Raw genomic sequence first — 25,824 nt, forward strand, 5'->3', positions numbered from 1 at the left:
TCAATTACTAAACGTTTAAAATATATTTCTAAACAGAATGGGCCAACTCAGTCACACTAACTGCTCATCTCCATAGCTGAGCAACCTACAAGACACAACACTGATTCCCCCTCTCCGCCCCCAATAATCTGGGGTGAAAATATACAGCTTGCTTCTGAATCACAATTTTTTGCTGTTTAAAACATTTTGCTGCTTAATTTGGCCCTGGTAGAAATTATGTAGGTTTTTTTTTTTTTTATTTCCTTAAAAAAAATTTAAAAAATGTCCTAAGCCACTAAATCATCCATCTGGAATGTAGATTCTGAGCACAAAGCAGCTCAGTTCATCTAAAAAATAAAGGAAAAATTCCCACCAGCTGTATCAGTAGGATCTGAAAGGAGAGAAGTAGTGTGGGGAACCCCTGCTTTGGTATGGAGAGTCACGACCCCTAGACCCGGAGCGGGACCGTGAATAGCCATAGCTGGTGCTTCTCTCAGGATAAACTCGGATGTAGGAAGTTTCACCCTGAAATTCAAATAAAAAGATATATAAATATTAAGTACTTTTATATGTCTGGCACAATGTTATCCTCACAACATGTACTCTTAACTATCCCATTTCAGGAATTAAGAAAAACAAAGACTTAAGTTACAGTATTTGCAAAATGTGACACAAGGAGTAAATGGCAACTTGGGGACATGTGAAGGAGCTAATGTATTCAGTACCTCCCAAGGGTCGGGAGCTGGGCTGGATGCTTTGTAGGTCAGCTTCCTGGCAGGACTTTTGGTGTGCTGTTATGTGAACATTTCATATTGAAGGATGCAGGATTCAGAGCAACAGCTCAGCCAAGAAATTAATAAGGAAAAAAAGAAGTCCTGTGTGGGCTGGCCCTATACCATCAGGCAACATTCTCATTTGTTATGGTCAAAGAAGCCAGCAGCTTTGTCCCATTAAGTCAAAGTCAGACACTGAATTTACCCCTACTGAGAACTGTTTTTTCAGTGTAACTGAGGTCCAAGTCCTATTTTGTTTATGCTACAAATTCAAGCTCTAGAGGACGGCCTCAGCCAAAAAAACTGGTAAGCCAGACAAGCCATAAAACTGGGGAATTATATGAATTCTCAGAAAAAGAAATGAGCCCAGAGATCGAAGTTCCCCAGGCTTCCTTAAGCAACACAGCAAGTCAGAACAAATAACCAGAAAGAAACAATGTCCAGTTGGTAACATCATATCCAGTGTCAAAAGGAGTCACCATCCAAATCAGATAGAAACCAGCAGCTGCCTTCCTGAAAGGAAGGACAAGAACTAACTGTGGCATAGTAGATAAAGCTGCCAGATGGGTGCCAGTTCATGTCCTGGCTGCTTTCGATTCAGCTCCTTACTAAAGCACCTGTGGCCCAAAATATTGGGCCCCTGCACCCACATGGGAGACCCAGAAGAAGCCTGTGGCTCTAGGTTTCAGACCCTCCCAACTCTGGCCATTGGAGCCATTTGGAGAATAAACTAATGAATGGAAGACCTGTCTCTCCTCCCCCTCTGTGCTCTGCCTCTTAAGTAAACAAATTTTAAAAACAAAGAACTTCAGTTCTAAGAAGGAGGGGATCATCTACAAGAAAAAGGGTGAATCAGATTTCAAAGAGGATCCCACTCTGGGAAAAGAAAGTGACTGTCAGCCCTGTGGCAGTAGCTAGGAAGGAGGAACAAGAGATCAAGAAATGGGACAGCCAAGAGCTGAGTTTACTTAGGGACACTGATGTTTAAACAAGGTGGCATAGAATAGCTCACCCCATTATGGCAGACTACACCAGTACTCCCAAATTAATGGGACAGGTGGCCAGGTGACTGGCCCAGCAGTTAAAATACAGTTGGGACACCTGTTGTCAGTATTCAGAGTGCCCGAGTTGAGCCCCAACTCCTCTGCTTCCAGTTCAGCTTCACTAATGTGAATCCTGGGAGGGAGCAGATGATGGCTCAGGTACTTGCGTCCCTGCCACCCACATGTGAAACCCAGATGGAGCGCTAGGTTCCTGGCTTTCACCTGGCTCAGCACTGGTTATTACAGTAATTCCACAGATGAAAAAATTCCTAATTCCTCTTCCTCTCTTTCAAATAAAAGGGGTGGGGGGAAGAGGAATACACTGCTATGACCCTAGAGGACTTAGGAATGGCAAATTACTTGACTTTGCTTAAGACATAGTTTCTTTTAAAAACTTATTTTGAGTTAGAGATAGATTGAAAAGAGTTCCTAACCACTGGTTCACTTGCCACATGCCTGCAATAGCTAAGGGCTGAGCAAGGCCAACGCCAACAGCTGGAACCCCACCTGGATTTCCTAAATGGTATCATCAGGAAAGAGCTAGGAACACAAACAGAACTGAGACTTGAACCTCCAAAGTGAAACGCAGACCCCCAAGTGACATCTTAACTGCCAGACCAAACACCCACCCCAGGGTAGATTCTTAATGGTACTGAGAAGTCATCACATATCAAATGCATGGCTTACTGCTACTTCAACTAGGTCAGGTTCAGGTACAGTTATCTGAGTACAATCCCGTAAATAAGATAGGGACCCACCTCATGAGAGCGGAACTTGGTGTCATCCAGCTTACGCAGGGCATATTCCATATCTTCTTTTCTAAGATATTCAACCATCCCCATTCCATCCTTCTGCACATCTGCATAACAGACATCCCCAGCTTCTCGCATATGATCTTTTAGGTCCTGCCAGCTGCCTGATGGAGGAAGTCCTAGACACGGAGAATACAAGAGAAGAGCCCATCTCTTTTAGCTGTGTGACTGCCCTGTGAAGAACCAGCCATCCTTTCTCTGTGAATCACTTAATCCTCAGGGTCCCTACATCACAAATCTTGACAAGGGACATGAACCCAGAGAAGAACACCGAAGCCTAAGCGGTAAACCACTTTGAGAAACGGGTCCTCAGCTAGCCTTTCAGAGCTCCAGCCTCTCCAGCATAGCAGGTCTATCTCATCACCGTTCTAGCATCTCAGAATTCATAGCCTGTTTTTTTATCCTTCATAAAACCAAACTCCCAAGACTTCAACTTCCAATTTTTTTCCACCATGAAATTTATCAGTACCAATTACTTCTTGCCTGGCTGGATTTCCCAGGATATGGGAAGTTTTGAAACAAGCCAAAGAAATCCATCTGGAGGTAACAGCAAGGAACATTTTAAAAAGAGTCAGCTTCCTAGGAGGTGTGGATGACTGATAAACTAGACCAAGTACCTCTTAAGAGATCACCAAATTCTTCACTACGGGGGGGGGGAGGTTAGACTCAGATGCTAGTACTAGTCCGGAGTCACACACCCCTACCTGATGCACTGAAAGAGAAATGTGCTCCTGCTTTCAAAGGCTGTGTTTACTGCTCACTGCTCAGGACTGCAGCCATTTCCTAAAAGTGTGCTAAGCAGGATTTCAGAGCAGCATGGAGAGAAAAAAAGATAATGTATGACATCCTGAAGGAGGGAATAGAGTTCTAGGGTTAAAAATTACAATGGGACACAAGATAGGCAGTATCATTCTAAGTACACTGGAACCTGCTGGGATTGTGTGCCATTCACCTCTTAAAGATGCCAGGTTCTGTCATGTTGTACTCCATTCATGCAACTAAACTCTGCAATATTCAGAAGGCCCAGACCTTTACTAGTGTGTCAGTATTTCAAAGACACATTTCTAAGCTTAACATTTCATCACATGTAAATGTTAGACAGAAACAGTCTATACTTCCCAATGTAATCCCCAAGATTTCAGAAGGTATGGAGCTTTGGCTTTTCTTAATAGGAATTCCAAAATCATCACAAACTCTAGCCCCTTTCAGGTTCCAAGGTTAGCCAAGTTACTTAATTCTGGCTCCGGGAATGCCTATCCAGCAAGTCTGATACCCATCCACTACAAAAGAAAATGTATTTCGAACTCCCGCTTGCAAGGTTTTCCAGCAGCTTCCCTATTCACCACTAGAAAACCTGCTCATGTTCTTTGGAGGCTGTCCTACCAACACAGTTTCTTTTGCAAGATACGTGTCTCCCTGGGGAGAGCCTTACACTGTAAAGTGGCACAAGCTACTGTAGATGGCCCTGCTACCCCAAGCAAACAACGTGTCCCAGCTAACATTTCTCGGAGGCCAGCTGCTGTGGTAAGGATTATACATGCACCATCTGATTCAATTTGCAAGGACCTTACCTGAAACAAGAACTCGGAAATCGGATCTTCTTGTAGGTGGTCCGGTCCTCCCACCACGGGGCCACCCACCTCGACTCCCATAAGTCCTGGGGAACTCCACACGAAGCCGACATTGGCCATAATCGTAACCATTCCTTCCATAAATTGCATCCTCAGCATCTCTGCAAAGAAAAGCTTAGAGTTAGTGCTGCTCAGGTGTCTAAGTGACTTCCCAGGGAGAGACAGGAGTAATAACAAGGAAAGCCAGAATGAGAAGAAAGAAATAAAATAGGATCTTGGTATACCTCTGCTTCGGTTTGAAGATCTTTGATGACACCGGAATTAAACTTCAGAAGCGTAACATACAGGGTTTTCTAGGTACAAAATGATAATGAACAGGAGCCAGTGCTGTGGAGCAGTAGGTTAAGCTACTGCCTACAACACTGGTATCCCATAGCCACTTCCAATTCAGCTCCCTGCTAACAGCCTGGGAAAGGCAACAGAAGACAGCCCAAGAGCTTGGACTCCTGCACCCTTGTGAGAGACCTGGATCAAGTTCCTGGTATGTTTATTTGTTTAAAGGTTTACTTACTTTCCTTTGACAGGCAGAGTTACAGTGAGATAAGAGAGGTCTTACATCTGCTGCTTTGTTCTCCCCAAATGGCTGCAATGGCCAGAGCTGGGCTGATTGAAAGCTGGAAACCAGGAGCTTCTTCTGGGTCTCCCACAAATACTCTGCTGCTTTCCCAGGGTATAAGCAGAAAACTAGATCAGAAGTGGGGTAGAAGAGACATGAACTAACACCCATATAGGATGCCAGTGCTACAAGCAGAGGATTAGCTTGTACAGCCATCACGCCAGTCCCACGATCAAGTTCCTGGTTCCTGTCTGGCCCAGTTCTGGCCACTGCAGCCAATTGGGAATTAATCAATAAATGGGAGAGCTCTCTTCCTCTCTCTGTGATTCTCCCTTATAATAAATAAAATCAATCTTTTTAACAAATGACAACAAATGAGAGACCAGTACATTGGCGGAACTGACTAATCTTCCACCTTCAAGTGCTGGCATCCCATATGGGCACCAGTGGACCCAGTGGCTCCAAAGCCACTAGTCCAAAGAGGACTAGCAAAGCAGTGGAGTCTGGTCCAAGTCCTTGGGACACAGCACCCGTGTGGAAGACCAGGAGAAAACTCCTGGTTTCTAGTTCCGGATCAGCTCAGCTCCAGCTGTTGCAGCCATTTGGGAAATATACCAGCAAATGGAAGATCTTTGTCTCTTCTTTTTTAAATATGAATTTCCAATAAAGATAAATCTTAAAAAATAAAGTAAATGAACAAACAGTACTTATAAAAGGGCTAAATCATAGAAAAGAACTATTGACAGATGACTGACTTTGGTAATAAACCAGAATGAACCAGCAATTTCTCAGAACACATACCATACTCTAACATTTTTAATATTTTTTCATAAGCCTAACATCTTAAAGCCTATTAAAAAAAAAAACATTTAAAAGGTAGGTTTGGAGGACCTGGCTCAATGGCTAAATCCTCAACTTGCAAGCACCGGGATCCCATATGGGCACTGGCTTGTATCCCAGCTGCTCTATTTCTCATCCAGCTCCCTCTTATAGCTTGGGAAAGTAGTAAAGAATGACCCAAAGCTTTGGCTATTCTACACCCATGTTGGAGACTTAGGAGAAGCTCCTGACTTTGGATCAGCTCAGCTCTGGCTGTAACAGCCATTTGGAAGTGAACCAGCAGCTAGAAGGTCTTTCTGTATCTCCTTCCCTCTGTAGATCTGATGTGCCTTTCCCATAAAAATAAATAAATCTTTATTAAGAAAAAAAGCAGGCTTGAGGAGCCCAGCATGGTGGCCTAGTGGCTAAAGTCCTCGCCTTCAATGCGCCAGGATCCCATATGGGCGCCGGTTCTAATCTTGGCAGCCCTGCTTCCCATCCAGCTCCCTGCTTGTGGCCTGGGAAAGCAGTCAAGGACAGCCCAAAGCCTTGGGATCCTGCACCCACGTGGGAGACCTGGAGGAGGTTCCAGGGTCCTGGTTTCAGCTCAGCTCAGCACCGTCCGTTGCAGTCACTTGGGGAGTGAATCATCTTGCTCTCTGTCTCTCCTCCTCGCTGTATATCTGGCTTTCCAATAAAAATAAATAATAATAAAAAATAGGCTTGGGCTAGTGCTACGGTGTAATAAGTTAAGTGTTCATCTGTGTTGCCAGTGTCCCACCTAAGCACTGGTTTGATTTCCAGCTCCCTGCTGGTGTATCTAGGAAAGCAGCAGAGAATGGCCCAAGTCCTTAAGTCCTTGTACCCATGAGGGAGACAAGAGGAAGTGCCAGGCTTCAGACCGGCTCAGTCTGGCCAATGCAACTGTTCAGGAGTGACCAAAGGCTAGATCGTTCTCTCAATATTTCTATAAATCTGCCTCTCAAATAAAAATAAATACTAAAAAAAAGAAAAACTAGACTCAAATATGGTGCAAGTAAGTGTACGTTCTCTTACGTGTATTTTTCCAGTAAGCTTTGAAGAACTTAGTTGTCAAAAACATACAATTTTGGTAAGAGGTAAATATATATTTTTTTAAGAGGAAAATATTTAATAGTTACTTTAGGGCTCTACAAGAGTTCATAGGGCTCTAGAGGAGCTGGGATTGCCAAGCTGATTCTCCAAAATGGCCTCAGAGTTTAGTGGACAAGTAGAAATGAGGGCATTGTTCAGTGTTACATGTGCAGAACTCTATAAGATTCTATGACCGAGGCAAAAAGGCCCACATCTAGTGCAACCTAACTCTTTTTTTTTTCCCCTTGGAAAGGCAGATATAGAGAGGAGGTACAGAGAAACAGATCTACCATCTGCTGGTTCATTCCCCAAGTGGTCACGATGGCCAGACATGAGCCAATCAGAAGTCAGGAGCCTGGAGCTTCTTCAAAGTCTCCCATGCAAGTACAGGGTCCCAAGGCTTTGGGCCATCCTCTACTTCTTTCCCAGGCCACAAGCAGACAGCTGGATGGGAAGTGGAGCAGCTGGAACACAAACTGGCTCCTACATGGGATGCTAGTGTTTGCAAGATAGAGATTTAACCACTAGGCTATTGCGCCAGGCCCGCAACCCTAATCCTGATAATGAATTATGGGGGGAGAGGTGAAGCTGTGTGGGCTTTAGAGTAGATGTTGTTTGAAAGATTTGCTTATTTATTTGAAAGGCAGAATAATAGAGAAGAGAGGAAGACGCAGAGAAAAAGCTCTTCCGTTTGCTGGCTCACTCTCCACATGGCCTCCACAGCCAGAGCCAGAACTCCATCCTAATCTCACATGAAGCTGCCAGAGCCCCAAGGCATGCTTTGCTAGCATATTTGCAGGAAGCTGGATAAGAAACAAAGCAGAGGCTGGTACCTTGGCACAGCAAGTGAAGCTGTTGTCTGCACCAGCATCACATATCAGCCAGCTGAGTCAGAGCTGCTCCACTTCAAATCCAGCTCCCTGCTAATGAGCCTGCAGAGCACCAGAAGATGGCCCAAGGCCCTGGAATCCTATCACCCATTTGGGAGACCCAGTTCTGGGCTTGAGCCAGGCCAAGCCGTGGCCATTGCTGTTATCTGAGGGGTAAATAAGCAAAGTGACACTCTCTCCCTTTTTCACTACTACTGTTTCAAATAAATGTCTGGGAAAATGAATACATAAAAAGAAAAAAGAAACTGAGCAGCCAGGACTCCAGCTGGCACTCCAATGGGAGGATGCAACAGTCGCAATCAACAGCAACTGCGCCCTAACCTCAGCTCCTTGACACTAGACCTGGTGGAAGCTCCTGGCTCCTGGCCTAGAGCCAACCATTGCGGCCAGGCAGGGAGCGAACCAGCACACAGAGGAACACACCTGTCTCTAACCCTGACTCTCAAAAACAACAAAGGCAGACTGTGAATATAAATGCATCTGGGCTCACCCTGTTCTGCCACTTCCTGGTAGTATTATTTAATCAAAGTTTCCATTTCTAATGTAAGAAGAATGACTAACCCATACTGTTACTGAAAAAATGAAGCAAGATACTTTGTGTGCAATGCCTTAACACTGGGGAACTATCAATATTAGAAAAAAAAAAGTTTTCTTTTATGAAAAGAGGGAGGGGAAAAAACGACCAAGTAGCAGATCACGCAGTAAGTTTGTATTCCAAGGGCAGAACAGATAGTTCGAGTCTGACCTTGATCCCATCCATGGGACTCCCATTTATGAACAATTAAACCCTCAATTTTCTCTTCTTGTAAAATGTAGTTTATGGTGGCTGCCTCACACATGGCTAAAAAATGCTAAACATACAATAATGGGATTTGCCACATAGGGGCTGTTCAAACACACACCCGTTTGAGTACTAAGAGGGGGGCAGCGTTTTGAGGCGAAACGGCAAGTTAGGAGTGAGGCCCAGGAGAGCCTTCAGCCTTCCTTCCTTCTTTCCTGCCTCCCCCTGGACCCCTAAACTCTCTCCAGGTCCCTGGCCAAGTGGGACATCCTTCAGTCATCCGAGGTAGTGAGGTAGAGGAAGCTGGGGAGGGAGAGAGCAGGTTCCTATTTAACCGCAGGTAGATGGGAGAGCCCAGAAGCACCACCCGCAGTTCTGAAAGCTCCCTATCCCACAGGGTTTGCAGACCCTCCCTCGACAGTTTAAAGACCCGACGCTTCCACGTCGCCTACATCATAGGAGCCTCCCTCATCGGAGGAGGAGGGCAGGACATCCCAGAACCTCTCCGTCTATTCGGGACCAAGCCGTCCGCCAGCTCCAGGCCGGGAGCAGAGCTCTCACGCCGGCGCCCTCCCGGTCGCGCGAGGTGCCCAAGCCCCGGGCTCTGCTTCGTCCCCGGGCGCGAGATGTAGGGCGCTCCCTTCTCACCATCCCCGAGGCCGCTCCCGGCGGGCTCGGGCCCTCCAAGCGCGCAGACGGTGTATTTTGTTTATTTATTTATTTTAAAGCAAAATAATAATAAAGGAAGTGACGATGGAGCAAAGGCCGGCCCGAAGCCCGCGGAGAGAAGGGAGAGAAGGCCTCCACCTCCACCCGGGGGCGCCATGAAAGGCGGGGGTGGGGGTGGTCCACACCGAGGGGGAGGGGCGAGCCTGCAGGGGAGGTGGGGGACGAGGCCGGGCGGCGGCCTCCGGGGCCGGGGGGTCTCACCGCGGGTCCTCGAAGCGCACGAAGGCGAAAGGCACGAGGCCGTGCCGGTTCTTGAGCTCGATCTCGCGGATGCGGCCGTACTTGTAAAACAAGTCCTCCAGGTCCTTCTCACGCACGTTCGTCGGCAGGTTCCCCACGTAGATGCGCCCGTCGCCCTCGCCGCAGCGCTCGTCCACCCAGCCCGACATCCGCACCGCCCAACGCCGCCGCGGGCCCGCCGCAGCCCACGCCGCCGCCGCCTCCTCAGCCCCGGGTCCCCCCGCAGCGTCCCCGCGGGCTCGGAGGAAGCTCTCGGCCGCACTGCATTGTGGGAACGCGCCGCGGAAGCCACAGGGGAGACGGAGGCGATCGCGCGTGCGCGCGGCCCGGCGCCCCCTGTAGGTGCCGGGGGCGGCCCCGGGAGCCTCCAGGTCGGGCCCCCAGACCCGGCTCCGTCGCCTAGGCTTGGGCGGAGGCGGCCTCAAGCCTCGGCGTCTCCTCTGTCCTCGGGTTCCGTCTACCTCACAGAGCCCAGGGGGTGGGGAGCGCGCTGGGCCAGCGGGCGGCCGTCACTCTGCGTGCGGGGCGCCGGAGGGAAGGAGTCAGGCCGGGGCGCCAGGCTGACCTCTGGACGGTCCTCACGAGCCCCCAACGTAGGCTGTCGCGGCCCCCAGCCTCAGGTCAGTAGCCCTTGGGGCCACGCGGTCTCCATGTAGCTTATGAGATGAAGGAGTGAAGGGCGCCTGCTTTCCCTCACCCGTCTCTAAGGTGCCTGTGGCTTTCGGTGCTTATAATCTTTACAAACATGACAAAAGGACCTCCCTCCCCCGCCCCCCGATTTCCAGGGGGAGAAAAGGAAGACCACCCCCCACCAAAGTGGGCACACGCTTAGAACACACAGCCTGCCGTCTGATGTGAATACTTTCAGTATCAGGTAGACACACGCCCAACTTGACTTCTCCACATTAACATCTCGCAGTACAGAGACTCGAACCTGGAAACTGTGGCACCTGGGGACTTGCTTTAGAGGAATCTTTCATTGAAAGAAGAGTTTTCATGTCCAAAATGAAGGCTCTGGAGTGCGCATTACGTGCTGTGGTGAAGCTGTTACTTGGGGGCATCCTATATTACAGCCTGGTTTTGAGTCCAGGCTGCTGTCCTCATTCCAACTTCTTGATAAGGCACACCCTGGGAGGCAGCAGGTGGTGGTCCAAGTACCCAAGTACCCAGCCACTCCCGTGGGAGATCCAGACTGAGTTCCAAACTCCTGGGTGAGTGTTTAACCAAGCAGTTAAGATGCTGCCGCACATGCCTGTATGTGCTATCATACAGGCTGTGCTCCTGACCCCAGCTTCCTGCGAATGCAGAACTCTGGGAACCTGCACTGATGGCTTCAGTTACTTGAATTCCTGCCACACACAGAGGACACCTTGACTGCGTGTTCTTGGGACAGGCTCCAACCTGACCGAGCCCTTGCCCTTGCAGGTATTGGGGCAGTAACTAATGGATGTGAGTTCTCTGTCTCTGTTTCTCTGCCACTAAAATGACTAATTATTAAATGGAGCTTAAAAGGAATTTTTCAATTTAGATGTCATACTTTTATGTAGAGTTGAAGATTGTTGACAGAGCTGTGCTTTGTTTTCATATTATCGAAAAAATAATAAAATAAAATGTTGCATCAGTTAAGACACCAACATCCCATACAGGAGCTTCTGGGATTTAAATGCCCACTCTGGGGGCTTGGCAGCGTGGCCTAGTGGCTAAGGTCCTCGCCTTGATCCCATATGGCTGCTGGTTCTAATCCCGGCAGCTCCACTTCCTCTCTATCTCTCCTCCTCTCAGTATACCTGACTTTGTAATGAAAATAAAATAAATCTTAAAAAAATAAAAATAAAAAATAAATGCCCACTCTGCTTCCAATTCCAGCCAGCTGCCAGTGGGCACCTTGGGAGGCAGCAGGTGCTGGCTCAAGTACTTAGGTCCCTGCTACCGCTAAAGGACTCCTGGATTCAGTTATGGACTCAGCCTGGCCAGCACCCACCATTCTGGGTGCTTGGAGAATGAAACAGTGGATGGAAGATCTCTCTGTCCCTGCCTTTCAAATATAAAATAAAAATAGATAAAAATAATTTTATATTATAAAAATTCATACATTATTATCCCAATCCTTTACAAGAGAAAATATTTGCACATACATACGTGTATATATTCACTGCTTATACCAACAACAAAAAAATATGAGGGCCCTCCAAATGTGAGCATAGTCATCCCTTATTTATCTCTTTTTTTAGTTTTAATTTATATTTGGTTTTATTTCTTTTATTTTTTAATTGGTTAAATTATACTTTTTTTTTAAAGATTTGTTTTTTTATTTTTATTGGAAAGTCAGATATACAGAGAGGAGGAGACAGAGTGAGAAAGATCTTCCGTCCGATGATTCACTCCCCAAGTGAGCGCAATGGCCGATGCTATGCCGATCCAAAGCCTGGATCCAGGAACCTCTTCCAGGTCTCCCACACGGGTGCAGGGTCCCAATGCATTGGGCCATCATTGACTGCCTTCCCAGGCCACAAGCAGGGAGCTGGATGGGAAGTGGAGCTGCCGGGATTAGAACCGGCGCCCATATGGGATCCCGGCATGTTCAAGGCGAGGACTTTAGCCGCTAGGCCACACCGCCAGGCCCATACTTTTCTAATTAGAATGGAATAAAAGAAGTTAACCTAAAATAACATAACCAGGGCCTGGTGCAATGGCTCAGTTGGTTAATACTCCCGTTGCAAGCCCTGATCCCATATAGGTACCAGTTTGTGTCGTGGATGTTCCACTTCCCATCCAACTCCTTGCTTGGATTGGGAAAGCAGAAGAGGAAGACCTAAACTTGTGGCCCAGGAAAGCAGAAGACAGCCCAAAACCTTGAGACCCTGCACCCACGTGGGAGACCTGGAGAAGGCTCCTGGCTCCTGGTTTCAGATTGTCTCAGCTCAGGCTGTTGCAGCCACTTGAGGAGTGAACCAGTAGATGGAAGATTTCCTTGTCTCTCCTTCTCTATAGTATCTGCCTTTCCAATAAATATAAATAAATCTTTTTAAAATAAATAATAAATAGAAAGGATCAATATCATCATTCACAGAACATCTCCCATCTTTAATTTAGAAATAAAATAAAGTAACCAGAATCACTGTATTATACATTATGTAGAGCCCAGCACGATAGCCTAGTGGATACATTCTTGCCTTGGACTGCCAGGATCCCATATGGGCTCCAGTTTGGTTTGTGTCCCAGCTGCTCTGCTCCCAATCCAGTTCCCTGCATGTGGCGTGGGATGGCAGTAGAGGATGCCCCAAAGCCTTGGGAACCTGTGCCCATGTGGGAGACCTACTTGAGGCTTCTGACTGCTGGCTTCAGATTGGCCATTGTAACCACTTGGGAAGTAAACCAGTAGGCAGAAGATATTTGTCTCTCCTCTGCAAAATCTTACTTTCCAATACAAATTTTGAAATAAATATTTAAAAAAGAGTGTAAAAGAAGAGGTCATGGGCTGCATTCTATGCTAAGGCCATACACTGTATGCAGGAATGTCCTTTAGCTCTTGCGCTCATCTAGTGTAGCTGTCCTCAAGTTGTACACACACGCTGCTGTTTACACTGACATATGTGAGAAGGGCAAGCTGCTTGAGATCACACCAGAGGATGTCCTAACACAGATTTAAAGGTTCTATGAGAGATTCCTGGAAGATGAGTAGCAGGAGTTTTGCAGGACCAGCAGGAGTAAAGCAGGGAGAAGTAGGGGAGGACACATGGCTGGAGCCCAGAGTGGTAGCCTAGTGACTACTACAAGTCCTTGCCTTGCATGTTCCCAAATCCCATATGGGCACCACTTCAAATCCCGGCTGCTCCATTTCCTATCCAGCTCCCTACTTGTGGCCTGGGAAAGCAGAAGAGGATTGTCCGAAGCCTTGAGACCCTGCACCAATTTGGGAGCACAGAAGAATCTTCTGGCTTCGGATCAGCTCAGCTCTGGCCATTGCAGCCGCTTGGACAGTAAACCAGCAGATGGAAGATCTTTCTTTCTGTCTCTCCTTCTCTCTGTGAATCTGACTTTCCAATGAAAATAAATAAAACTTAAAAAAAAAAAAAAAAAGGAAAAGAGTGCCTGGGTTTGATACCAGCCTCCAGCCCCTGATTCCAGCTTCCTGCTAATGGTTTTCCTGGAAGGGAGGGGTGATTGTTGAAGTAGTGGGGTTCCTGACACCCTTATTGGGGACCCAGAATTGACTTTCTGACTCACAGCTTTGACCTAAGCCCAGCCGGCTTTAGAAAAACAGATGTTCTATTCACTGTTTTACTCTCTAAATGGCCGCAATAGCAAGAGCTGAACCAGGGTGAAGTCAAGAGACAAGAACTCCATCCAGTATCAGGGATCCAAGCACTTGGACGGTCTCCCATTGCTTCCCAAGATGCATTAGCAAGCATCTAGAATAAGAAGTGGACGAGCTGGGGTTTAGCTGGTATCTGAGACAGTGGTTTAACCTACCACATGACAATGCTAGCCCCTCTGCTTGGATTTAGAAGACATCTTTGACCTTGCCCAACTGTTAAGAGTTAATGCAGGAGTGGGCAATTGGCCACCTTAACAGTGGTTAAGATGCTACCTGGGACATTGGCATCCCATATTAGAATGTCTGTGTTCAAATCCTTGCTCTGGGTCCCTGCGCGGTAGCCTAGTGGCCAGGGTCCTCACCTTGCACACACTAGGATCCCAAATGGGCTCCAGTTTGTGTCCCTGCAGCCTCACTTCCCATCCAGCTTCCTGCTTGTGACCTGACAAAGAAGCAGAGGATGACCCAGAGCCTTGGGACCCTGCACCTGTATGGGAGACCCAGAGGAGGCTCCTGATTCCAGGCTTCAGATAAGCTCAGCTCCAGCTGTTGCAGCCACTTGGGGAGTGAATCAATGGTTGGAGGCTCTTTCTCTCTTTCTCTCCTCTTCTTTGTATGTTTGACTTTTCCAGTAAAAATAAATAAATCTTAAAAAAAAAAAACAACCTTGCTCTGCTTCCAGTTTCAGCTTCCTGTCAGTGTGCACCCTAGGAGGCAGTAGGTGAGAGCTCAAGTAGTCAGTTCTCTGTGACCGACTACTTGTGAGACACCTGGATGGAGTTGGTTGCTGGCTTAAGCCTGGCATAGATGTGTTGCCGGCATTTGGAGAGTGAACCAGCAGGTGGCAGATCCCTCTAAGTATCTCTATCTGTATCGCTCTCTCTCCTCTCCCTGTGTGGTATCTCTGTCTCTGTCTCTGTCTCTGTCTCTGACTTCCGTCACTATTACTCTTTGTTTCTCTGCCTTTCAAACAAAATGAACATAATTTTTCAAAATTTTATTTTTGATGATGTTTACATAATTGATCAGGGTAGGAAGGGTTGAAGATTAGGAGAAAGCAGGTAAGACCATTGTTATCAAATTTTCTTTTTCTTCCTTTATCTGAGGGAAGGAGGTAGAAAAAGGGAGAAATTGCACCCAGCCTCCCAGCTGCCTCCGTACCCAGGGATGGGGAACGGCCACCTGATGTCATCCCAGGGTCCCCAATGTGGAGCATGCTCCAAAGGTTCTGTTCAAGTGGTTTTGATAAAACTAAAATGCTGTCCATCTTACCGATCCGTGGATGAGGAAATCCTTCCAAGGTCCATTGACTGACATAGTCCACTTTAGAGTCTTCATTCACCCAGATATTTGCTGTCAATGCTTGGCTGGGGGAGTTAACCAATTTGTTCTGCCTTCCTTCCTCTGCTATGGTACCAGATGTTCTCTGATGGCCCAAATGGACAGCCACATCTTCTGTGTGCATCTGGATATACTGTCCACTGCTCCAAGTCACTGAGGAGGCCTAGATCTGATATATGCACTCCACAGTCAGACCACAGATCCTGCAATTTTCCCCATGTTGAAGTAAATGAACAATATTTTTAAAAGCAGTTTTGTTTTTTAAAAAGATTTATTTTCTTTTTATTGGAAAGGCAGATTTACAGAGAAAAGGGAGCTAGAAAGATCTTGCATCCACTGGTTCACTCCCCAAGTGGCCCCCGTGACTGGAGCTGAGCCGATCTGAAGGCAGGAGCCAGAACCTCTCCCAGGTCTCCCATGTGGATGCGGGGTCTCAAGGCTTTGGGCCATCCTCTACCTCTTTTCCCCAGTTCATAGCATGGACCTGGATGGGTAGTGGGACAGCCAGTACATGAACCGGCACCTGTGTGGGATCCCAGTGCATACAAGGTAAGAACTTCAGCCACCAGGCAACCGCACCAGGACCCTGAACATAATTAAAAAAAAAAATTAAGAGTTAATGTACATCTAACATCAAGCTATTTACTCTCTGCCAAAGAGTAGGGCAGTACCCAAATTCTTAAAATAATAATAATAATAATTACCAGTGCAGATTAAACATCCTCTGAACCTGCACAGCTGGTTTTCTCCCTTTCCCTGTGACATCAGTCCTCTCTGGCATCCCAGCAAACTGTTTCCTTCCCTGTCAGTTCAGTCGTGAGCCTCTCTCTGAGATCCTGGCCCTCGGTAGCAGTGGGCAGGAACGGAAGAGGTGGGGGAGCAGATAGAAGTGGGAAAATGAGTCATCTTAGAGGAACGGGTCCTGGCTGGCAGGCAGAACCGTGGGCTGGGTCATGGTGGAATGTGTTGCTGGTCACAGTTCCCAGGGTCTTTCTGTCCTGCTTTGCCACTGTATTTGTGTGAATAGATTAACTCAAACATTTCTGCGAATACCTGGGTGGTGCAAGGGAGGAAGGGGAGCAGAATGAGCTGAACTAGAGAGATTTAGAGAGACTCTGAGATGGGAGCAGGGTGGATGGGATGGGAGGGAGGTGCAGAGAGTTTTAAGGAAGCAAGTGCCAAGTGTGGGAGGATGAAAAGACAAAGATGAAGATAATTTTAAGATCTGCAGCCTGTTGTGCATGTCATTCTCCTTCGCTGGTTCCTGAAGGCAGCAGGAAGCCTTGAGCATGACTCCCAATCAGTGTTGAATAAAGAAGGAACTGATGTTTTCTTTCGTTCTGGCCGAACAGGTGGGAACTCATGGCCTCCATTTCTCTAAGGTTGTTTCTAATTGTGAACCAACTGAACTTGAAGCAGCTCAGCAGCTTTCTCGTTTGTTTAGTTTTGCTGCCTTGTTCTATTCAACAGGGGAGTCCTCAGCTTTTTCATGTAAGGTTTTGTTTTTCTTGGATTCATCTCCTCTCCCCTAATCTCTACTTCCTGACCCTGATTCTGCGAAGTTGTGAACTTTGTATGCACAAATTACACCTGAAGATAAAAAGGCTTTTTGTTTTGGAGAGTATCAAGGAAACAACGTCCAATAAAACTTTGTCCAGTAAGGGAAACATTTTGTATCTGAATTATATGATAGTCTAGCTCTGCGAAACTATTGAGCATTTCATATATGGTTACTGCAACCGAGAATGAAATTTAACTTTTTTCCTAAATATTTATATATTTTTATTGGAAAAGCAGATATACAGGGTGAAGGAAAAACAAAGAAAGATCTTCCATCCACTGGTTCATTCCCCAAGTAGCCACAACGGTTGGTGCTAAGCCAACCCAAAGCTGGGAGCCAGGAACCTCTTCCAGGTCTCCCACTCGGGTGCAGGGTCCCAAGGCTTTGGGCCATTTTAGACTGCTTTCCCAGACCACAAGCAGGGAGCTAGAAGGGAAGTGGAGTAGCCAGGATTAGAACCGGCACCCATATGGGATCCCAGGCGTGCCAGGTGAGGACTTCTGCCACTAGGCTACCGTGCCAGCCCCAGAACAGAACTTTTTAATTATACTGAAGTATATAATTAGAATTTTAGTAGCCAAATGTGGCTAGTGAGTAGGGACATGGGGCAGAACAGGAGTTCATCATTTTCAGTGGTCTTACATTCTGCTCAGAAAGGTCTAGAACTACTGGAACAAGTCCTTTCCCTTTTCAGCCCTACTGGGTTGACACAAAATAGTTGGATAAACACCTTATTTTATTTTATTTTACTTATTAATTTTGTTTATTTTTGATGATAATTGATTAGGGTGATAAGGGTCAAGGGCTACAGGAAGGAGGGTAAGATCACCAAAACACCTGTTGATTTTATTAACCAGTATTTGAAAGGGTTCTTCTGGCTTCAGAAAAGGAGAATTGCAGTGCAAACCTGCAAATGGGCTCATCAAGTTCACCAGATTTTATTTTCTAAACCCCCAAATTCCTGTCCTTTAACACAAAACTTCTCCCTAATTTTTTTTTTTGCTAAACATCATATTTTTTTAGATTCATTAATTTTTAATGGAAAAGAAGCTTTACAGAGAAAAGAAGAGATAGAAAAATCTTCTTCCACTGGTTCACTCCCCAAATGGCTGCAATGACCAAAACTGAGTTAATCCGAAGCCAGGAACCAGGAGCTTCTTCTGGGCTTCCAACATCGGTGCAGGAGTCCAAGGCTTTGGACCATCCTCTATTGCCCTCCCAGACTACAAGCAGGAAGCTGGACAGAAAATAGAGTAACCAGGACACGAACCAGTGCTCATATGGATTTCTGGCACATTTAAGGCGACAGCCATGGAGGCAGAGGGAGGGATGCCCTCCCTAAAACTTTTTTACATCCTGTCAAATAAATTGGAATCTTACTCTAGGGCACTGTAAACCAGAAACACAAGCAGAGGTTAAATGGGGTGTGAAAAGATGAGTAACAGCCTTAAAGATGTTTTTTGAAGCAGCAAAAGGATGCATTTATTTTAATAGAACCCTAACTTTTTTGGACCCACATCAATTTTGTACTAAGCAGATTTTTAATGAACTGTATCTTGACAATTTGGTAATGGTGCTGCCAAGGAAAACAGATTTCTTAAAGGTGAAAAAAACAAATATGAAATGTATCTGGAGGGATTTTTTTTTGTTTTTGTTTTTAATATTTCAGGGGAAGAAATCCACTAAATGAACCAAGAAGCTTCTCAGCCACATGTCGCTCAGTGCTAACACGTGCACAGTGGCTGAATTTCCTTGTGTCTGGCACAGGCTCCCCTCTCCCCCTCCAAGCCAGCACGTGTGCAGGGCTTCTGTGAATGTCACATTGACAAACATTCCCTGGAGCCAGGCAGCTGGGAACCAGTTGTTGTTGTTGTTGTTGTTGTTGTTGTTGTTTTGCCTGTCTCCTGGGTTGCTAGTTCTTCTTGCTGAAGCACAATCATTGAAGGCAGGAAGCCAGGGTTTTTCTTCCCTCCTGGTAAGCTGCAGTCCCCAGAACCCTGACATTTCAGGGTTCTGAACATGGCTAATGGGACTTGGGATGGCTTCCCCTTCCGCTGCTCAGTCCCACATTGTTCATTGATTTGGTTAACATTTACTGAGCCATGTAAGTGCTTGGCTCTGTGCTCACATGCTAAGTGCTAGAAATACAAGACTGAGTCAGACCCAAACTCTGCCCTTACACAATTCACAAACAAAAAGGCAGTTACAGCCAAGTGAGAGACAGTTGGCCCTCCACAGCTACGTGAGCCACGTCTGTGGATGCAACCACCAAAAATGTCTGAGAAAGAAAATTCCAGAAAGTTTCATAAAATAAAACTTGAATTTGTCACTTTGAGTGCTATACTGAACTCATGTAAATGAAATGATATGGAGGCTCACCTGCTGTGGTTTTATCAGGTTTTTGGAAGTCATCTAAAGATGAGCTGGGTGTGGACATTTGGTCTGGTGGTTAAGACACTGGGATTCTCACGTTGCAGTTCCTGGATTTAATACTTAGATCAACTCCCAATCCGAGCTTCCTGCTAATGTGCACCCTAGTAAACATTCTGTCACCCACATAGTGAGAAATGGTCATGTTATATCAACCACCCACATGGGAGCTTGGGGTTGAGTTCCTTGCTCTTGGCTTTAACCTGGCCCAACACTACCTGTTGGAGGTAGTTGGGGAGTGAACCAGTGGATGATACCTCTGACTGTCTCTTCAGTTAAATAAAGTTTAAAATAAGGTGGAATAACTCTCCATTTATTTTAAGAATAAATAAAGTATTTGAGAGAATATACATAGGTTATTTGCATATACTACATAATATTTTTAAAGGCAACCTTGCTTTTAAAAATGTTTAAAGATTTGTTTTGATTGGAAAGGCAGATATACAGAAAGAAGGTGATACAGAAAGAAAAATCCTCTATCTGCTGGTCTCTCCCAAAGTGGTCACAATGGCCAGAGCTGAGCCAATCTGAAGACAGGAACCAGGAGCCTCGTCCAGGACACGAACCCGTGACCATATGGGATCCTGATACATGCAAGGCGTGGATTTAGCCACTAGACCATAGTGCCTGGTCCATACTACATAATTTTACATAAGGGACTTGCACATCTGTGGATTTCGGTATCTTCAGGGGTCCTGGAACCTACCTCCTCACATACTCTCCTGGGGACAACGAGGTCCAAGTGTGAGTGCTATAAGAAATATAGTACCCAGCACAATGACTCAGTTGGCTAAATCCTCATTTTGCAAATGGCGGGATCCCACATGAGCACTGGTTTCTGTTCTGGCTGTTCTGCTTCTCACCCAGCTCCCTGCTTATGGCCTGGGAAAGCAATAGAGGATGGCCCAAAGCCTTGGGACCCTGCACCCATGTGGGAGACCTGGAAGAGGCTCCTGGCTTCGGATTAGCCATAGCAGCCATTTGGGAAGTGAACCAGATTTACTGTCTCTCTGTAAATCTGATCTGCCTTTGCAATGAAAATAAATAAATCTTTTTAAAAAAAATGAGAGAGAGAAATACAGTACTTGGTACTCCTGCTCTACTGTACAGTCTGGTATTCAGGAAAGACTTTCTAGAGGGAGTGGCTTTTACCCTAGACCTGAAGAACCAGATGGTGTTAGGCAGGTACATAATGAGAAGAAAAGCATTCCAGGCCAAAGGAAAAGCAAATGCAAGAAAGCTGGGTAGACAGAAGAGAGTTGGGTGCTTTGGGGAAATGAATTCATTGAGCACAGTGAGAGCATGGTGTGGGCGGGACTGTTCCTTCTGTCTCTGGAGCCACAGAGACTTACAGGAAGAAGCCCCAGGGTACAGCAGAGACTGGCTGGTCTGGGTTGCACATGTAAACCCTAAATAGTTCAGCTGTCCAGTGGAAAGCAGTGAGTTGCCTTTGCCAGACAAGTGTTTATTGTATATCCCTGAATAGGGTGATTGTAAGGAGAAAGCAATGCTCAGGGCTGGAGGTGGAGGGGCCTGCAAGGGAAATGGCCTCCCAGTCCCTAAACACACACCGTACATAGCTAGGGGATACTGGGGGAGCCAGCCAGGATTCAGCAGAAATCCAATGATCCCTCCTAGTGTGACAAAGGAAGAGCTTCTGGGTTGGTGGGGGGAGGTGGGTTCAAAATGCTAGGATTTTTGCCAATAGTCCATATTTCCCCAAAAGCTTGAGGCACCCAGTGGATCTCACTGCCTGTCTATCGAGGGCTTGCTAGGTGGGAAATGGATCATTTTGGAGACAGTTCCATCGACCTATACATCCTTGCAGTGACCGTCAGACCTTGCCCTCAACAAGTTTCTCCACATCTGCTATTCCCCTGCCTATCCCTATGGGACCTGCTGGGTCTGAAGGCCTATGCATTGCTTCTTCTAGGTCTCTGCTCCAGCTGTTTCTGCCTCCTCAGTCAATGCCAGGTCAAAATTTCAGCACTCCGACTTAGTCAAATAGTGATGCTCAGACCCGTGTTCCAATCTAGAGCTTTCCTCCAAGTTGGTACAGCTAGAAGGCCAAGTTGTCTTCCATTGCTCCTTTTACTCCAACAGTAACTTTTTTTTTTGTCTTCGGATCGACGCAGCACCGGCCGTTGCGGTCACTTGGGGAGTGAATCATCGGTCGGAGGATCTTCCTCTCTGTCTCTCCTCCTCTCTGTATATCTGACTTTTCAATAAAAATAATAATTCTTTTTTTTAAAGATTTATTTATTTTTATTGAAAAGCCAGATATGCAGAGAGAAGAGACAGAGAGGAAGATCTTCCGACAAATGATTCACTTCCCAAGTGACCGCAGTGGCCGGTGTTGAATCAATTTGAAGCAAGGAACCAGGAGCCTCTTCCGAATTTCCCACTTGGATGCAGGGTCCCAAGGATTTGGGTCATCCTTGACTGCTTTCGCAGGCCACAGTCAGGGAGCTGGAAGGGAAGTGGAGCAGCCAGGATTAGAACTGGTTTCCATATGGGATCCCTGCACATTCAAGGCGAGGACTTTAGCTACTAGGTTATCATGCTCAACCCACCCCCATCCAGGCTCTTAGTGTCACTTCTTATTAGTTCGTATTTCATGTTGTCAAAGGACAAACTTGGGGCCCGGCACACTGTGGGCACTGATTCTAATCCTGGTGGCCCTACTTCCCATCCAGCTCCCTGCTTGTGACCTGGGAAAACAGTGGAGGACAGCCCAAAGCCTTGTGTCCCTGTACCTCCATGGGAGACCCAGAAGAGACTTCTGGCTCCTGGCTTGGATTGGGTCAGCCTGGGGAGTGAATCAGGAAGATCTTCCTCTCTGTCTGTCCTCTTCTGTCTATATCTGACTGTCCAATAAAAATAAATAAATCTTTTTTAAAAAAGGGCAAACATACCAATTATAGTTTGATAATTTTTTAAAGATTTATTTTTTTTATTGAAAAGGTGGATATAAAGAGAAGAGGAGAGACAGAGAGGAAGATCTGTTTGATGATTCACTCCCTAATTGAGTGCAATGGCCAGTGCTGCACCGATGCAAAGCCAGGAGCCAGGAACCTCCTCCTCCAGGTCTCCCTCACGGGTGCAGGGTCCCAAGGCATTGGGCCGTCCTCGACTGCTTTCCCAGGCCACAAGCAGGGAGCTGGATGGGAAGTAGAGCTGCTGGGATTAGAACTGGCGCCCATATGCGATCCCAGCGCGTTCAAGGCGAGGACTTTAGCCGCTAGGCGATCGCACCGGGTCCAGTTTGATAATCTTAATTAACTTTATTTCCAGTTATAGAATCTAACAGTAGTTTATCGCTTAAAGTAGAAGGAAGGTTTCAATGGTCTGAGCAAGGAAGTAGGAGGTTCTTATTTCCTGCTACAGTGACAGCTACAGCAGGAGCCTCTTCTAAATCTCCCACGTGGGTGCCAGGTCCCAAGGCTGTAGACCATCTGCTGATGTTTCCCCTCACACGATTCAGGAGCTGGATGAGAAGTGGATCAGCCAAGACACGAACCGGCACACATGTGGTGTGATGGTACTTACAGGTGGAGGTAATTTGCCAACTGAGCTATCTTGCCGGCTCCTAGTAATGGCTTCTTAAATGTGGCTTTTTAGAAAAGTCTTCCCTGCTTCTCAGGTTAGAGAGTTCCTGTTAATAACTCTATCCTGCATTCGTCAAAACTGTCATCACATCTTATGTTCATCCTTCTTCGACCATTGCCTGCTTCACAGGTAAAATGTAAACTCCACTAGGATGAGAGCCAGAACTGACTTGCTTGGTTGATGGATTTAAGTACCTCGATGGTGACTTTGTACCAAATAGTTGCTCGATAAATGTCTATTAAAAATGATATTAAGAGACAAGGTAAGAGCTCCCAGGTCTCATCCTCTGCATGACCCAAGCACTTAGGAAAAAATTTAATAAGCCATGGAGCTTTTCTTGGGCGGGAGCCAAGGGAAGTCCATCTCTATATGTAGCACCTAGCTTGGGGCCTGGCCCATTGCAAATGCTCAGAGGAGATTGCTAGCTGACTAGGCATTATCTTTTCCATCTACACAAATTCCATCCTCAGTGGTGATCTCATCCAGCTCTATGATTTTAAATGCCATCTATAAGCTGATGACTTCCCAAATGATAACTCCATCCTGGCCCTCTTTCCAGAACTCACATATTTAATCACATGTTTGACATGTCCACTTGGAATCTCCCATTAGCATCACCAATGTGTCATGGCTCCAACAAAATGTGTTGTTGCCTCTGCCCACCTTACCCATTTCTTTCCTTTTTTTTTTTTTCAAGATTTTTTTTTTATTACAGCCAGATATACAGAGAAGAGGAGAGACAGAGAGGAAGATCTTCCGTCCAATGATTCACTCCCCAAGTAACCACAACGGCTGGAGCAGAGCCTATCCCAAGGCAGGAGCCAGGAGCTTCTTCCAGGTCTCCCACACGGGTGCAGGATCCCAAGGCTTTGGGCTGTCCTCAACTGCTTTCCCAGGCCACAAGCAGGGAGCTGGATGGGAAGTGGAGCTGCCGGGATTAGAACCGGTGCCCATATGGGATCCCAGTGTGTTCAAAGCGAGGACTTTAGCTACTAGGCCACGCCATCGGGCCTGGCTCCTGGTTTTTGATCAGCTCAGCTCCTGCCATTGTGGCCACTTGCAGAGTAAACCAGCAGGCAGCAGGCAGAAGATCTTTCTTCTTCTACGTTCTCTCTGTAAATCTCTTTCCAATAAAAAAATAAATCTGAAGAAAAAAAGAAAGAGAGAGAAAACGTGACACACAGAGAGAGATTTCCATTTGCCTGTTCACTCTCCAAAAGGCTACATGCCTGGAACTGAGCTAGGCCAAAACCAAGAGGTAAGAACTCCACTTGGGTCTCTCATGTGGGTGTCAGAGGCCCTAATGCTTGGGTCATTTTCTGCTGATTTCTCAGGCACATTCTAGTCCAGGAGCTGAACTGCAATTGGAGCAGCCAATAAGCAAACTGGCCCTCTGATATAGGTGTCACATGTAGCAGTTTAACTTACTATACCAAAGGTCAAGCCCATATAGATTTCCTAAGCTTCTGTCTCCCTGTCCCATGCTTATAAGAAAAGTAACCAGTCTATTTTTGTTCTTTATTTCTGCTCTCTTCAACCCCTTCTAGCCTATACAACTAATCTTTTATTTTTTTTTCTGCAAAATCCATTTATTTTTATTGGAAAGGCAGATATACAGAGAGAAGGAGACACAGAGAGAAAGGTCTTCCATCTGCTGGTTCACTCCCAAAGTGGCTGCAATGGCCGGGAGCTGAGCTGATCCAAAGCCAGAAGCCTGGAGCTTCTTCCAGGTCTCTCACATGGTTGCTGGGTCTCAAGGCTTTGGACTGGCCTCAGCTGTTTTCCCAGGCCATAAGCAGCTGGGCTGCTAGATGTAACTTTAAGAGATTTATTTTTAGGTCAGAGTTACAGACAGAGAAGGAGAGTAGAGGGAGGTTTTCCATCTACTAAGTCACTCCTCAGATGGCCAGGCCAAAGCCAGGAGCCAGGAGCTTTCCTGGGTCTCCCAGGTGGAATATCTTCTATCACTTTTTTCAGGCCACTGGCAGGGAGCAGGAACAGAAGTGGAGTAACTTGGACTCCAACTAGCACCCATATGGGGTTGCAGTGTTGCTATGCCACAATACCAGTCCCAGTAACTTTGTTTTCTGCTAACATTCTCCAATGCACTGGTGCTTCTCAAGCAAAGAACAAAGCAAAACAAAGCCATCTTTTGGTCCAAAATGTTGATAAGCACCAAAGTGAAGAAAGTCATGGTTTTCTTAACACTGAATAAAATTGATAGCTATTATCATGGATCTTTGCCACATGCCAAATACTGTGCTGCCTATTTGACGTACACTGTGTCACTCAATCTCTGCTGTTGTCCCTGAGAAATAAGAACTTTGACAATCCCCGTTTTATAAATGAGGAAACAGACTCAGAGGGATGGACTCACTTGTGCCTTAATAGGGGCAGGTCAGGGATGCTCACCCAAGACTGCCTCTTAACATCTGCCCTGGGTTGTTCTGTCTACTGACTGGGGCCTCGTTGGCCTCTTTGGGTGTGCCTGACTTGATCTGATGTCCTCATGAAGAGAAGAGTGTCAGTCCAGTCAGGTGATGCTGGGCTCTTGGCCAGAATGGTGGGGAAGGGAGTGTTTCACTTCCAAATTGTCTCCTTCTGTCTGGCGTTGCTGTCCCTGCACTGCAGTCCAGTCCTTGGCTCCAAAGCTTAGCAACCTTGCCAGCCCCAGATTGGTGCCAGCTCTTCTCTATGGGGAGGAAGCTTCTGGATTTAGACCTAGCTCTTACACTCTCCCATGGAATGGGGTTTCTTGAATCAATCTGGGAGATGCAGATTCATCTCCTGCTTTCTTTCAGGTAAAGGAGTGTTGGGCTGATAGGTTTTTTTTACAGAACTTCTAGTTCAAGAAAGTATTCGAGGGACCTGGCATATTGGTTCAGTAGCTAAATCCTCGCCTTGCAAGTGCCAGGATCCCATATGGGCACCGATTTGTGTCCCAGTACCTCCGCTTCTCATCCAGCTCCCTGCTTGTGGCCTGGCAAAGCCATCTAGCATGGGTCAAAGTCTTAGGACCCAGCGTGCACACAGGAGGCTCAGAGAAAGCTCCTGGCTCCTGGCTTCAGATCAGGCAATCTGTTTATGCTAGAGCAGTACAGTCAATAACTAATCCAGAGTCAACTTTGGGGTATTTGATGCTGAATTAGTCTGACATATGAATCCATTCATCTGTGCACCTACCCACGCATTCATCTGT

General features: G+C 46.5%; 2 protein-coding genes across 2 annotated transcripts in view; one reads left to right on the forward strand and one right to left on the reverse strand.

The window, feature by feature from the left end:
- Positions 1-9,662, reverse strand: SRSF9 (serine and arginine rich splicing factor 9). Its single transcript, XM_004591892.3, has 4 exons — positions 9,328-9,662; positions 4,179-4,339; positions 2,554-2,726; positions 1-504 (listed from the first exon to the last, which is right to left on the reverse strand). Exons 1-4 carry the CDS (start codon positions 9,513-9,515, stop codon positions 361-363), a joined length of 666 nt encoding a protein of 221 aa, XP_004591949.1. The 5' UTR covers positions 9,516-9,662; the 3' UTR covers positions 1-360.
- Positions 9,653-25,824, forward strand: part of DYNLL1 (dynein light chain LC8-type 1) — a 22,314-nt gene continuing 6,142 nt past the window's right edge. Inside the window, exon 1 of the mRNA XM_012928946.2 lies at positions 9,653-9,986. The gene's annotated coding sequence lies outside the window, so the exon portion shown is untranslated. The remainder of the gene's footprint in view (positions 9,987-25,824) is intronic.

Source organism: Ochotona princeps, chromosome 29, assembly GCF_030435755.1.
Source record: "Ochotona princeps isolate mOchPri1 chromosome 29, mOchPri1.hap1, whole genome shotgun sequence".
Classification (NCBI taxonomy): Eukaryota; Metazoa; Chordata; class Mammalia; order Lagomorpha; family Ochotonidae; genus Ochotona; species Ochotona princeps.